At 39.9% G+C, this 14,523-nt stretch overlaps 1 protein-coding gene across 2 annotated transcripts in view; it reads right to left on the reverse strand.

The window, feature by feature from the left end:
* The window catches only part of Efl1 (elongation factor like GTPase 1), a 118,105-nt gene that overhangs the window by 15,231 nt on the left and 88,351 nt on the right, over window positions 1-14,523 (reverse strand). For both annotated transcript variants that reach the window (XM_027407550.1, XM_027407549.1), the window contains exons 17-18: window positions 11,015-11,162; window positions 1,696-2,675 (exon numbers count right to left, since the gene is read on the reverse strand). In XM_027407550.1, coding sequence (XP_027263351.1) covers window positions 1,696-2,675; window positions 11,015-11,162 — 1,128 coding nt within the window. The remainder of the gene's footprint in view (window positions 1-1,695; window positions 2,676-11,014; window positions 11,163-14,523) is intronic.

Below are 14,523 nucleotides of genomic sequence, written 5' to 3' on the forward strand. Positions count from 1 at the left end.
ATGAGATCCTAGGCCATGCTTCGCAGGCCACATAGTTAACCTTTACATAGCATCTCCTTAGAACCTCAGCTCAAGAATAGAAACAACCTGACCCAGTCCTCCACCCACATGCTCAGTCACCTAGGCAACCCTCCCTGGACCTCTTACTCATGAACTCTTTACCCTGCCAAACATCCTCTTTGTGGCTTCCTAATATCCTGCCTATACCAACACCTGGTGCACAAACAACCCATTTTGCCCCTCCCCATATCCTGACTATATAAGCTAGCCTGAGAAAAGTAAAGTTTGCCACTTGATCAGAATCCTGTCTTGTGGTCGTTCTTTCTGCGTCTCTTGTCCCCATTCCCTATCCCTGACTCTCTTGCCCCAGGTTGATGTCCTGCAGGTCGGGACATGGCGATTTCTCAGAAATTTGGGAAATCAATCTACTTCAAAATCCAGTTATACCACTGCTGGCCATATACCCAAAGGATGTTCAATCGTACCACAAGGACACTTGCTCAATATGTTCACAGCAGCTTTGTTTATAATAGCCATAACCTAGAAACAATATACATGCCCCTCAACTAAGGAAAAGATATGTGGTACATTTACACAATGGAGTATTATTCAGCTGTTAAGAACAATGGCATCAGGAAATTTGAAGGGAAATGGATGGAACTAGAAAAAATTACCCTGAGTGAGGTAACCCAGACCCAGAAAGAACAACATGGTATGTACTCATTTATAAGTGAATATTAGCTTATAAAGTAAAGGATAACCAGGCTACAATCCACATACCCAGAGGGGCTAGTTAACAAGGAAGGCCCAAGGAGGCATGCATTGATTTCCTTGGGAAGGGGAAATAAAAGAGATCTCCCTGGGTAGACTTGGGGCAAGTGGGGATGGGAATTTGAGGGATCATGTAGGGGATGAAGGGGCAGAGTACTGAAAGAGATGACTGGAAGTCGGGGCACATTTCAGGGCCAGGTAGAAACCTGATGCAAGGGAAACTACCATGAATCTACAGAGACTCCTAGCAATAGTGGATATGTAGCATAAAATGACCATCCCCTGTGATCAGATTAGTGACCACCCCAATTGTCATCAGAGAGCCTTCATCCAGTAACTGATGGAAACAGATGTAGAGATCCACATCCTGTTGAAGAGTGGGAGAAAGGATTGTAGGAGCCAAGGAAGGTCAAGGACATCACAAGAAAAACCCACAGAAAAAAACTAACCTTGCTCATAGGAACTCACAAAGCCTGAACCAACAACCCGGGAGCCTGCAGGGGACCAGCCTAGGCCCTCTCTATTTATGTAACTGTTGTGTAGCTTAGTCCATTTGTGGGACTCCTAACAATGGGAGCAGGGGCTGTCTCTGACTCTTTTACTGGCTCTTGGAAACCTATTCCTCATACTGTATTGCCTTGCCCAGACTTAACAAAAGGGGAGGTGCTTAGTCATATGGCAACTTGATATGCCATATTTTGTTGATACTCATAGGAGGCCTGCCCCTTTCTGAACAGAAACAGAGGAAGAGTGGATTGGGGGAGGTGGAGCAGAGGGCGGGTGGGGGAGGTGATGGGAGGAGAGGAGAGAGGGAAAATGTAGTCAGGATATAAAATAAATAATTTTTTTTTTAAAAATGGGTTTAAGATACATTCTTTGTGTTACTCAGGGTACCTCCCTCTGTCTTCATCCTTCCTTCCTTACCGAGGACATCACTGGTGGCCATAATGTCACATGTGTACATAGCTGCCATCAGGCGTTGAGGCTTCACCTGCAGAGCATAGCGACAAGCCTCTTTCATGGTGGCAATTAGCTGCCCTGAGAAGGGTCCATAGCAGTCAGTGACTGGAGATTCTCCTTTTGGGGAAGTCTCTTCAAAGGGCTCAGAGCAGCCATCTTGTTGCTCTTGGTTTTCATCTCCACTGTGACAGGTTTTACCTTCTTCCTGTCCCTCTTCTGCCAGATCACACTGTTTTTGGTTCTGTTTATCACTTGCTCCTTGTTCTGCACACTTATTTAGTTCCCACTTTTCTAGAACAAAGCAGACACCCATGAGGGGCTCCTCACACATGGGACCAGAGAGGGTTGCTAGCTGGAAACCACTCACAATGCTATTGCCAAAGTCTCGGAATCTACTGGCTTCTTTTGATTCTTTGCCAGCTGGGCCAGACCATACTGAGTTCTGGAAATCTTCACTTCTACTGACAAGTATGTTGGGTCCACATTTTCTTGGGCCAAATGACCAGATTTGGTCAACAGTGTTCCTCCATTTTCTCCCTATTAAGTGTTGCTCTAGTTTTCCTTTGAAATCCCAAATTTTCTCTTGAGTCTTCTGATGAATTCCCTGGGTATTTCTGCCCTCATTCAAGGAGGATGTCAAAAGTTCCATAGAACGAATCAAGTCACTATTTTCTTCTAGAATCTGAGTAACCTCTTCTGGAAGAGGTATGGCCCGAACACTGAGAGTGGCTAGTTTATTGGGCGTCGTGATGGTGATCAGCCCATCTGAGTCAACATGGATGCCCTCTGGAATTTTGCTTTGTTCTTCTTTTGTTTGGTGTATGACAGCAACTTTTTGCTGTCTGCCTATTTCTTCATTGACCATGTCAACTTTGGGAGGTTTTGTGATTGTTTCTCTGAATGGAATAATGGGTTCAGATACACTGATGTGAATCTTTGCAAACCTATGAAATCAAGAGAAGTAGAAGATGGTTAGAATCATAGCCTTGCATCACACATGGAGATATCAGAAAAACAAAGAAACAGAAAAATCATTTTCTACGAGAGGCCTGTAATTTACATTCTATTTCAATTCACAGAGTGCTTTCATTTCAGACTGAGAGACAACCTCTGATGGGAATGTACCTCTGGGGAGCTCTTTGTTTGTGCTAGGATGTCACTGCTTTGTTTATTCTCAAGACAAATAAGCCATCTATTTAGGTAAGATCATTTTGAATGGAAAATAAATACTGTAATAGGATTTGACACATGACTTCTTCAAAATCAAATTTGCCAGACCACGAGTCTGGAGAAGAAGAGCCTAGTGATTACTCTGAAGAGACAGTCAGAGACTCATGATAGTCAGAGCCGAGATGCACAAGACATTCTGAATAGACAAGGAGGCTCACACGAAGCCAGACCAGCCCAGGAGTTTGTCTAGACAAGCATGTTACCATTAACTTTCTGCAGTAACAGGAAGCTATCTTCTCTGTGATGACTGAGCACTGGAAATGTGACTAGTACAACAGAAGAAAAAGATGTTTAATTTCATTTAAATGTAAATAGCCATACTATGGCTGAACATTGGAAATGTGACTAGTACTGTTGAGAAACTGAATTTTCAATTTCACTGAATTTTAACCAATATTACCTGAATAGCTTCATAGGGTCCCGAAGCTTCACATAGGTGGTTTCTGCAGTACTGAATAGCACAAAACTTGAGCCCTAATCTGGCACAAAACTCAGAAAGCACCCTTTCCACACAATATTGGGTTTAGTTTATTTTTTGTCAGCTATAGGCTCAGCCAGGGCAGAGACTGGAAGCTGGCCTGAACTGCTGCTGCCGCTGCTGCTGCTACAGCTACAGAAAATGGGTAACCTTTTTCTTTTTGTCTCATTTTCTGTTTTTACCATTGTCAATTCACATTACAGTTTTGGGTTAGTCTTCCTCTGTGTGTGCATGTGTGCATGCATATACAAATATATTATATTGGTCTTTTGGCATTTCAGAATGATGCCTGCCCTGGGAAATTTATTCCATAAGGAAACTGAATGCTGACAATTCATCCACGTTTTCTTTGTTTCCAACATTTTATAGATATGGCCCAAGCATTTTATTTTATGCCTTTTATAAATTTGAAAACTCAATAAGTGTATTCTTTAAATGAAAATGATATACTCAAATAGATTTTAACATAAAGAACCCAAAATAGACTATAATGTGTAGAAGGGAAAAAATGGCATGATAAAAGGTTATTTTCACTAAAAGCTATGGCTCTATCAGTAAGGGTTTTTCTCTTTCAAGGATTAGCTTACTTCAAATCGACATGTCTGTTCCAGGGTACTCAAGACAGACGCTTACCAGACACTGTACCAAACAGAAATTCCTCTGATACTCTAACTTAAGAGCATATACAAATGAAACTACAGTTCAGCCTCACCAAATAATTCAGATGGAAAACAGAGATAATATGACAATGAAGAGTATTAAGAAATTAATGTACATTTTGTTTTGTGATGGTTCCTTAATACATTGAGTCATTACACCAAGTGCTTTAAGAAGGTGCTATTCCTTAATAGACACTAATGCAATCTTCATTGTGTAGGAGAGAAGACCAGGTAAGTATAGGTATCCAAGCAAGCAGCTGGAGAGTAGAGAATCTAGGATCTGCATCTTGATCTGACTTTAGAGTTCACACTCTCCACCATTACAGTGCAGTGAAAAGTTGAGTTTTGACAGCATGGTAAAGCAAAAATTCACAATGCCAAACAATTTGGATCATAGGTCATATAAAATTAATTTGTTTGAGGTCTGTCAATATAATTAAAATTATAATTTATGCCAAAAATGTCAAAGTAATCTTTATAATCATTATTTAAAAATGACAACATTCAATACTTATTCTTTGTTTTAAAAGTATTTAGAAGTCTTAGAAATAATAAATGAATCTTAAAAACAACTCTTAGAAATAATAAATGGCCACTGACTGGCTCCAAATAGCTAATCCAGTCTTTCCTCTAGTGTGTGATTCTTCCTACTTCCCACTCTGAGGGTCTAGTTTGCTACTGCATCAGTTCTAGTGAGTCCTCCTTGCTGGGAGAAGCTAAGGTGGCATGTGACACATGGGTCTGAGGTACCCATCCTATCAGTGTCGGCACTTGCCAGGCACAAGCTTCATTCCTTCCCATGCAGGTTTAGGAGCTACTGAAATAGTACTCATTGAAAACCCAGACCGTTCTTTGTTTCATGTTATTAAAAAAAAAAAAGCCAAGTTCATGTTGTAGCTCCTTGACTACTTATTTTTGGTTGTGAACCTAGCCTTTAACAGCAGAGCCATTTCTTCATACCCCTTGACTACTTATGAAAAGCATTTACTGGGATTTACAATTTCATGTAGCTAGGTACCAATCAATTAGCTGGAACTTTGGCCAAAACAAAACACAAATAAACATACAAAAACCCAAAGAGTATTATGATAAAATTCCTTGTTTTAAGAATTCTTATTAGGCTTTTTAAAGTGACTTATTTTCACTGAGGTTTAATAAACATGTTATTCGAGGAGGTAGATCAGGTGAGTGCCTTGTAGTAGAGAAACTTCAAATGGTCTAAGATTTGAGTTCATCAATTAACTGTTGGAGGGTGGGTAGAAAGATAATGAAATTACTGTTAGTGTTTCTTTTCATAAAAAACAAAAACAATACCTGTGAGTTCCAGTCTTATTTCAGGTAAGTCTCCAAGGCTGTGTGTGATTGACATAAATCTTTATACTGTTTTAAAGATGTTAATTCTTTTTAATTTGCAGATTAAAAAAAAGGCTTATTTGTTAATTATGTTTATGTGTGTGTACATGTATGAGCTTATGTGCATCCTGTGTGTGCCGGTGACCAAGAAGGCCAGAGGGCATCAGATCCCTGGAGCTGTGAGCTGTCGGAAGGTGGGTGCTAAGACTGGAATCTGGGCCTCTGCAAGAGCATAAGTGCTTTTAACTTTTAAGCCATCTGTCCAGTTTACAGCTGAGTTCCCCAAAACACTAAAATGGGTCTGGCAATAGTTTAGTTGGTAAAGTGCTTACAGTGCAAGCACAGGACCTGGGGTTGACTCCTAGAACCCATGAGGAAAAAAAAAAAAGCCAGTGTGCTCTTTGTGCTTGTAATCTTAAATTGAGGAGGAAGGCAGTTGGATTCCTGGGGCTTGCTAGACAGTCAGCCAAGTCTAGTTGGGATGCTCAGTATCTGAGGAATGACATCCAAAGCCTCTACACACTGATAGGCTTATGGAAATACACCTCCCCACCCAAATATACACACAAAATAATAAAATAGAAGCACAAACACTGAAAACAATAAGTAGAAAAATCACAAGAATGGAAAGTTTAAAAACCATTAGGGAATATATACTTATGTACTTCAAGAAAGCCAATTGCGAAGTTACTAAAACTGAGACTACATCAATAACATTATATCATTACCTTTTATTATAAAGTAGTTCTTAGTACAAAAGCTAAGAACTACTCTGATTTCTGAGGTTCCAAAAAGTCTGCTATAGAAATTGTTCATGTGATTAAAGCCATTCCATGTTGTGGAGGGAAGTTTGTGGCTGCCAAACCTACAAGGCACCAGGAGCAGAGGCTCTGAAAATCCTGGCAATGCAGAGCCTGCTGTTACTTATAGATAGATAGATAGATAGATAGATAGATAGATAGATAGATAGATAGATAGACAGACAGACAGACAGACAGACAGACAGACAGGGTAAATAGGTAGGTAAGTAGATATATTTGATAGATTAGGGAAAGATGGACAGATAGATATATGATAGACAGACAGCTGGACAGGCAGATAGATTAAAAGGTACAGTAGGCTTCTACTATATCTGTGAGAGTGCTTCTAGTGAGTCCTGCTCCATCGGCTTTGTACCTAAGATTTGAATGCTAAGAACTGACAGTTCCTCTGGTCTAGGGTCAACAGATGACTCTTCACCTCTCCCTCTGGTTTTTGTATATAAACCATAGATCGGCAAAAAATTTGTAACAAGAGGCATGCCCTATGAAAGTGAAAAAAAAATTGTAGAAGGCCATAAATGATGTTAATATAATTGTGAAATGTAGTAATCACAAAGACCAGTACACAAAGAATCTAATGATCTGTAATAACTTGGCTCAATGTGAGCACCCATGCAAACGACTGCCCAGGCTAAAACAGTTTCTGCAGCCCTAAGAAGGTACCTCCCTATCTCTTCCAAATCCTTCACAGGTAACCATAATCTTTTACTGTAACTTGCCCCATCTTTCTGCCTTTACCATTTAAATGATAACACCTATACTCTACAGTTTAATTATGTTCATGCAAGTATATGTGTGTACATGTGGACACCAAAGATCAACAATGGGTGTCTTCCTCAATCAATTTCTACTTTAACTAGTGACAGCCTAGATAGCTGGCACGTGTCTATAGTCCAGATGCTGAGGAGGCTGAGGGAAGAAGATCACTGGAGCCTGATTTTCAGGCCATCCCAGGTCATGCAGTGAGACCCTATCCTAGAACAAAAATGCCGTCAAGAGCACCCAGTTTTGATAAACATTTGCCCAGCTGGAGGAAGTGCTTGTTTTCCTAAGAGACAACCCAAACCATACCCCAACAATGTACCAATTCTTACTTCCACTAGTTGTGTGGCAAGTGTATCACTCTCCATCTCCTCCATCACTTGAGAATGTCTTTAAAAACTTTGGACACTGGTGGGAACATAGAAGTATCTCTGAGTGTACAGGTGTGTGTGTGTGCATACATGTGCAGAGCACATCTTTAACTGTTGTACTTCTTATGCCATCTTCCTTGTTTTAGAGACAGGGTGTCTCATTTGTCTGGTATTCACCAAGTAGATTAAGCCCCAGAGATCAGCCTCTTGCCACCTCCCTACCAATGGAATTACAAGTGAGTGTCAACACTCCCTGGCTCTTTAATACAAGTCAAGGATTAAATGCAGGTCCTCATGCTTACAAGGCAAGCACTTTAGCAGCTGTGGTCCAAGCCCCTTACCTTAGTTTTAATTTGTATTTTACCTAGTGCTGACTGGCTCAATATAGCTTCAAGTGACTTTTTTGCCTATAGATTTCTGTTGTGAAGTGCTTGTTAGTGTTAGTAAAACTTTCCTTTGGGTTGCAGCTTTTCTCATTTGTTTTTAGGTGTTCTTTGTAAGGACATAAGTCTCACATGTTGTAGGCATTATAAAGGTTAGAGCATACTGGTTCTTGTTCTTACTCTATAGACTTTGTTGAGGATTAAATCTTCACTGTCATTTGTGACTTTAACATCCAATTTTAGAAGCATTTCTTTGCCCAGATCTTGTACATATTCACTTATAGTATCTTCTAGACAGCAGAAAGTTTTTAGTCTTCACACCTTTATCTACAACTTACCTGGATATGAAGTATGAGTGTTCTCTCTCTCTCTCTCTCCTCTCTCTCTCTCTCTCTCTTCTCTCTCTCTCTCTCTCTCTCTCTCTCTCTCTCTCTCTCTCTCTCTCTCTCTCTCTCCCTCCCTCTGTCCCTCTCTCTAATTAGGCAGCACTACTTAGTGGAAAATCTGTCCTTTTCTCATTGCTCTGTATTGCAACCTGGTTTTGGAATCTCCATTCAGCCTATCATCTCTGTGGTCAACACTATAGTCTTACTTCCTGTTACTTAAAAAAATAATTGATTTCCAGTTTTCTAGCACAGTGACAACACTGGAGGTTCTTTGGTTATTATTGACCCTTAGTGTTTGCGCACAAATTTTCAAATCGGCTTGAGAAGTCTTACACATATGGGGGTGGGGAGAGTAAATGAACAACATATATCCTTCAAAGTCATATGCCAGGTGACATATTCCTCAATCAGACCCTATCCAATAGACCATTCAGTATAATTCTTTCTTATGACTCTTGAGCCCCTGAACAAATCCTTATTTGTCATAGGACAAAGGGATACTGCAGATTGCCATGGCCCTTTGCCAACACTACATGTTCTGTTTCTTGAAGTTCAAAAGCAGAACCTGCCAGTCATAAAGCACTGCCGACTGAGCCCATGCCCACCATCCTCTCTGGGACTTGCACTCAGCCTAGCTGACTTCTCTGCTGACTACCGTTACATATGGAGCAGGAAGATTCCTTTCGTCTGAGATCCAGGTGACTTCTGAGTTCTGACAGGGAGCTTGAGTTTGCTCCTCGGTCACAGGAGGCTACAGGAAGGGAATTATTTTGTTTGTCTTGAGGGAGTGGGTGCTAAGTAGTACTTTAGTCCAGTAGTTAAGGGCCATTTCGGAATTTATATGGGATTGCCAAGCTCTACAACACATATCTGTAAGCCAGGGAGGCTGATGCAGGAGGATTGTGACTTCAAGGTTAGCCTGTGCTCTATAAAGAGAAATCTACACAAACAAATAAATAAATTAATGAGAGAGAGAGAGAGAGAGAGAGAGAGAGAGAGAGAGAGAGAGAGAGAGAGAGAACTTTGTGGTATTTTAATAAAGCAGCATATCCTTTTTCCAAAGATTTGTTACAGTTTTCATTGTTCCCATTCAATGTAACTATAAATTATCTTCAGCTTTTGGATATTAATATTTTCTAGGAATTTTTATATATCTACATTTATTGAAATTACTTAATACCATGTTAATGGTGCATTTCTAGAAAGCTAATTTCTTTTATAAGACATATTTTTAAAAAGAATCTACAGTGAAAATCATGAGGTATAAATGCTAAGCAAAGATATAAAAATAGAACTACTAAAACAAGTTTTAAGTTTAACGAGAAAGTATTTTACAAAATAACTTTTAAGTATTAAAAGAATGATTTTTAAGGAAGAGTTAGTAGCCTGAGAATGTGAGATGTTTCAACATGGATTTTACGTAGGCAGATGGAAAGTGAAGGGAGCGGAGGGGGGCGAGCACAGGGAGATCACCTAGTTCACAAACAGAGGAAATACCATTTTTAAAGCATTGTAAAGAACCTGAGTCCAGGGCCACCCTACCCTGAATGCATCTGCTCTCATGTGATCTCAGAAGCTAAGCAAGTACTAACAAGCTACGCCTGTTAGTACCTGGATGGGAGGAACCCTCCGGGAACTGTGGTTATTATTTGGAGTGTATTGCATCTCATGATTTACCTGAATGGAACTTGAGTGACTCTAAGAAAATATTGACAAGAAATGGACATCTACCTTCAAGTTTTGTGTGGATCATGGCTGTACAAACACAGAAAAAGGAAGAAGAACAGTGGCATTCTTCAAAGAAGACGACATGGGAGCATTCTCCATCTGGAGGGAGACACTGCCTTGTCCCAGGACACTACTGCACACTGCCACCGCAGTCCTTGGTTATCTGATGTGGCTGCCACAGTGCACTTCTACCACTGTCCAGTCTGTGGGGTCCATGTGTGGGCGAGGTGACACACACAGGGACCACATGCAATACTTAGCATATGATTAGAACAACCACTTGCCATTATCTAGGTTATCATTATTATCCCGACAGAAAATTTAAAAATAAAAGGAAAAAGGGTTATATACAAGAAGATTCTCATTGTTTTCATTAGCAAACATAAAAATATATATAACAAATTACTTTTGTCTTCCAGATTGTGATGTTTTTAAAATGCAATAATATGTAAGGCTGACAAAAGGGTGAGCAAACCAACATTTTCAAACACTATGGTAGTTATATTAAGTACTTTTTGAGTTAGCAATAACAGCTGCAAGAAGTTGTCTTGGCCAAATGAGCAGAGCTCTACACATAAAAATACCCACAGACCAAGTGGGTTTATGAACCTGAATGCTAATCACAGTTATTCCTGCGGATAACCCAATAATCTATATTTTTCTATACTTTCCTTATTTTTCCAATAAATATACATTATCAGTAAGACAAAGAAGAAAACCATTTTTGTAAAAGTGATTTGGTATGCTCATATAATGATTTACATATGACCTTCATAGAGAAATTTCTATCAGGTTTACATAGAGTCCACAAGAAGTTTATCCTAACCACAGCCTGTATTTATAAAATAAGATTTTGTTGCTTTGATATGTGCTTAAAATATAATATATACATGTTTTATGACTTAAGCTAAATGCAAAATTATTCAAGTGTATGAAATTCATGTCAGTTTCCAGCTATTAAAATTTAAATTTATGATTCAATAGCAGTTTTATGTCTGAATTGAGGGCACTGAATTTCTCTCCCAAAATAAAGCAGTCTTGTTTGGAAAACATTAAAACATCTCATTGGTTTTAGAATTACCATTTCTCCATCTCTAGCATTTTAATCTGACCTTTCTCTTAAGTCATCCAAACATCGCTGAAGGTGGACCTCCCCCGCCGTGACTAAAACATGTTCTCCTGTTTCCTGAATTAAAATCTGGACACAGGGATCAGCTTGGTTTAGCAGCTTCATTCCTTTCACAAGCTGAGGCATTTCACCTAGATGACAAAAATGAAACAAATTAACAATGCCACAAGAATCTATATGATCTAGAGACAATGGCAGTGGCTGACAGGAACATTACAATGACATAAGTGCCTAGGTCACAGAGGTGTGAAGAAATTACCTTCTTGGAATTGACTTGTACAGACAGATAGCTAGGACAAGACCCACACAGCCTTATCGTTAAGGTGCCAAAGGTGACTTACATCTCTTCATCAAATTCTTAGCATATACAAACTATCATCACCATGCCTGTGAATGCAGCTCTGTCTTACTAGTAATACATGTGTTAAAAGAGAGCAATACATTCTCAAATAGAATATATAAAATTAAGACAGCTACACAAAGCATTTACAATAACATTTGAGAGCTACTAGAGCGTCATACTAAATTAACAATGTGTAAGTCAGGCTTGGTGACACAGAACCTACAATCCCAGCTACTCAGGGGGCTGAGGCAGGAGAATCTCTATTTCAAGGTTTGCTGTGCTACAGAATAAATTCAAGGACAACCTTTAATGAGATTGTCTCAAAATAAAAATAGTAACAGGGTTGGTTAGAGGTGTATTTCAGTGGCAGAGTGCCTGTCTCCTGTGCACATGGCCCTGAGTTTGACTCCTAGCACTAAAAGAAGTGAAGCAAGTCAAACCCATATGTGAAAGCACTTGATGGAACCATGGGGTTCAGGGTCTGCAGTAACTAGCTACAATATCCTTGGCATCCCATTTTGTGTGTGTGCGCTTGGTACATATCTGCTTCCACCCAATAGCACATATTGTTGAGTTGAGGGCACAGATGGAGACCGAGATTTGCATTTGGGATTCGCTTTTTCACTCCTACATACTCAGCTGCCACTTTGCCTTCAAGACAGGTTAGAGCAAGCCTCTTGACGTTGTGTAAAAATTCTGAGGGCATTCTTATACAGTATTGCTTTGACTCAACATTTTGCTTCACAGTTCTTCAGCATTCAGCTTTCAACACACAAAAGTACAGGAGCTTTTTTGCAAGACAGAAGAGCCTTACGGAAGTTTGTTAATTAAAGGACAGGGAGAGACTATAAGAACTTCAATGCTGATTTATTTTTGAGCTAAAGTTCTAAAAATAACTACCACTATTTATAGTGTGAAGATGCCAGACAAGCATTTCAGAATCAGGCATCATAGAAGAAGTGGACAGATTAATGTTCTCATTGTGCAGATGAGGAAACAGCTGGAAAAAGTGAAAGAATTCATGTCCAAAGTCAACAACAACTATGTTGCAGAAGCTGGTTCTGAAGCCGGCTGCCCTGACTTAGAGTCTAGTCACAGCCCCGTAGACCAGCTGGCTGTTTGCCACCCTGGAGTACAGGGAATCCCAACGGGCACCCTCTTATGTCCCCTTCACTATTTTGTGGCTTCCCTTTGCTTATACAGGTAGATTTGATAGTGTCAGCTTGACGGTCAGAGAATTTGAAGCCTAGCTTAAAGAATTGCTACACTGACACTGGTAATACTCACAACACAGGACAGCAGCAATAACAGGAAGACAAAGCTTGTCTTTAGCTCTCCATCAACTGAGTCACAAAGTCCAACCCATGCACACTTGTCTCTGTTCCTGCACACTTAAATCTGCCTCTAAGCTAAAAGCAACAGTGTAAGAATAAGGAAAGAAGACAGTTTTAGAATGAAATTTGAGACTTGGAGACAACATTGAAATCAAGGATTTGAAAATGTTTCTGGTGGTCATTCTGTGGCTAAAGTCAACACAAACACTTCATACACTAACCTTTTGAAATTAGGAGGGTGATTGTCTTCGCTTATTTTAAAAATCTTACAAATGGACAGTTCACTCCTGACACAAAAACAGACACTAAGGAGTGTTAAGAGACAGTGACACCAGGAAAAGTAGACATTCATTTTCTGCATTTCATCAAGAACCTGGTGTAACTGAATAATGTTCTGAAACAACACATGGCTCAGTGCAGGCTGCCAGTGAGGCACTTCTTCACTGGGACTCAGCAGCACTGACAACAATCATTAAATCAAGCGTTGCAACAATGGAGCCCCGGGGAGACCTCTGAGCAGTTACAACACAAGGTGCCAAGTCAAGAGTTCAAGAATGACGAAGCATTGCGCAGCAGCCAGCCTTGCAGGTGACCTCCATCATCCTGACATTCAGCTCCACTACAGTGCACCCTGACAGTGACAGTGACATTTGACAACAGAATACTATGGAAGTGGTGATGTGTGACTGCCCAAGCTAGTTCTGGACTGAAGTTAGTTACTATGTTCTGCTGCGGGATACTTGAGAACCAAGTGAAAGGGCCCTGTGGAGACCCGAGGGCTGGATCTTGAAAGCATAGTCAACCTGCAGGTTGCTGTAGCCCAGAATATGTACAAAAGCCACTGGTTGGGACTCTGAGCTCACCTACCTCTAAATTCCTGACCAAAAGGACAAATAAGTGATTAGTGTTTCAGACTATTAAATTCAGGAGTATCTTGTTACGTAATTAATTAATATAATAATTAATTACAAATAGTATGTATATGTAAAAAACCCATAAAAGTATAGTTACTTTATTTCTCAATTTTAAAATAATTTCTACTTTTGGTGTTTCATGACATACATAAAACACTAACAGAAAAACCAAATGCACCTAGAAGTCATATTTCAGCTAAGGAGGATTTCTTAAATTTCTCCTCAAAGTGAAGATTTAGGATTGTCTCTGAGGAATGCAGCCCTTATTAACTATATAACCTTGGTCAAGTTAGCTTCTTCTATTTTATTTGATTTTACAATTATTTGTGTATGTGTGTTTGTGCACATGAGTCAAGTGCCTTCAGCGTCCAGAAGAGGGCATTGACTTCCCTGAAGTGGAGCCATGGGTTGTTTCGAGCAACCTGACAAGGGTGCTGGAAAATGAACACATGTCCTCTGCAAGAGCAGGATACAATCGTAACTGATAAGCCATCTCTACAGTATCACTTCCTTTCTATTTTTTTGGTTTTAAAACTTTTCTAGTGTTGGGGATCAAACAAATTAGGCTTTGTGCCTAATTAACTCCTTTATGCCTTAGTCATTTGCATGAAGATGAAAATAAAAATGGCACTCGGATGCCTGCTGAGGTTAGAAGATAACTCAATGTCAAATCGGCACTATACTGTTGGGATACATACGATTAATGAGAATGATGGAGTCAGTGATGGTTTGGGGACATTTGTGGGTGTCTCTGAGGAGCCTCTGACCAGCAGGACCTCTTAACTCCAGCTTGGGAAATCCAAGAAGAAACGTGAGAGAGCAAATTGGCATGGTTCTCTTTGATAGAGCAAACGGTTTGGTTCTGGATGAATATAGCTTATCATGAAAAAGATGAGAGGCC

The sequence above is a fragment of the Cricetulus griseus genome, chromosome 3 (assembly GCF_003668045.3).
Source record: "Cricetulus griseus strain 17A/GY chromosome 3, alternate assembly CriGri-PICRH-1.0, whole genome shotgun sequence".
In the NCBI taxonomy this organism is placed as follows: Eukaryota; Metazoa; Chordata; class Mammalia; order Rodentia; family Cricetidae; genus Cricetulus; species Cricetulus griseus.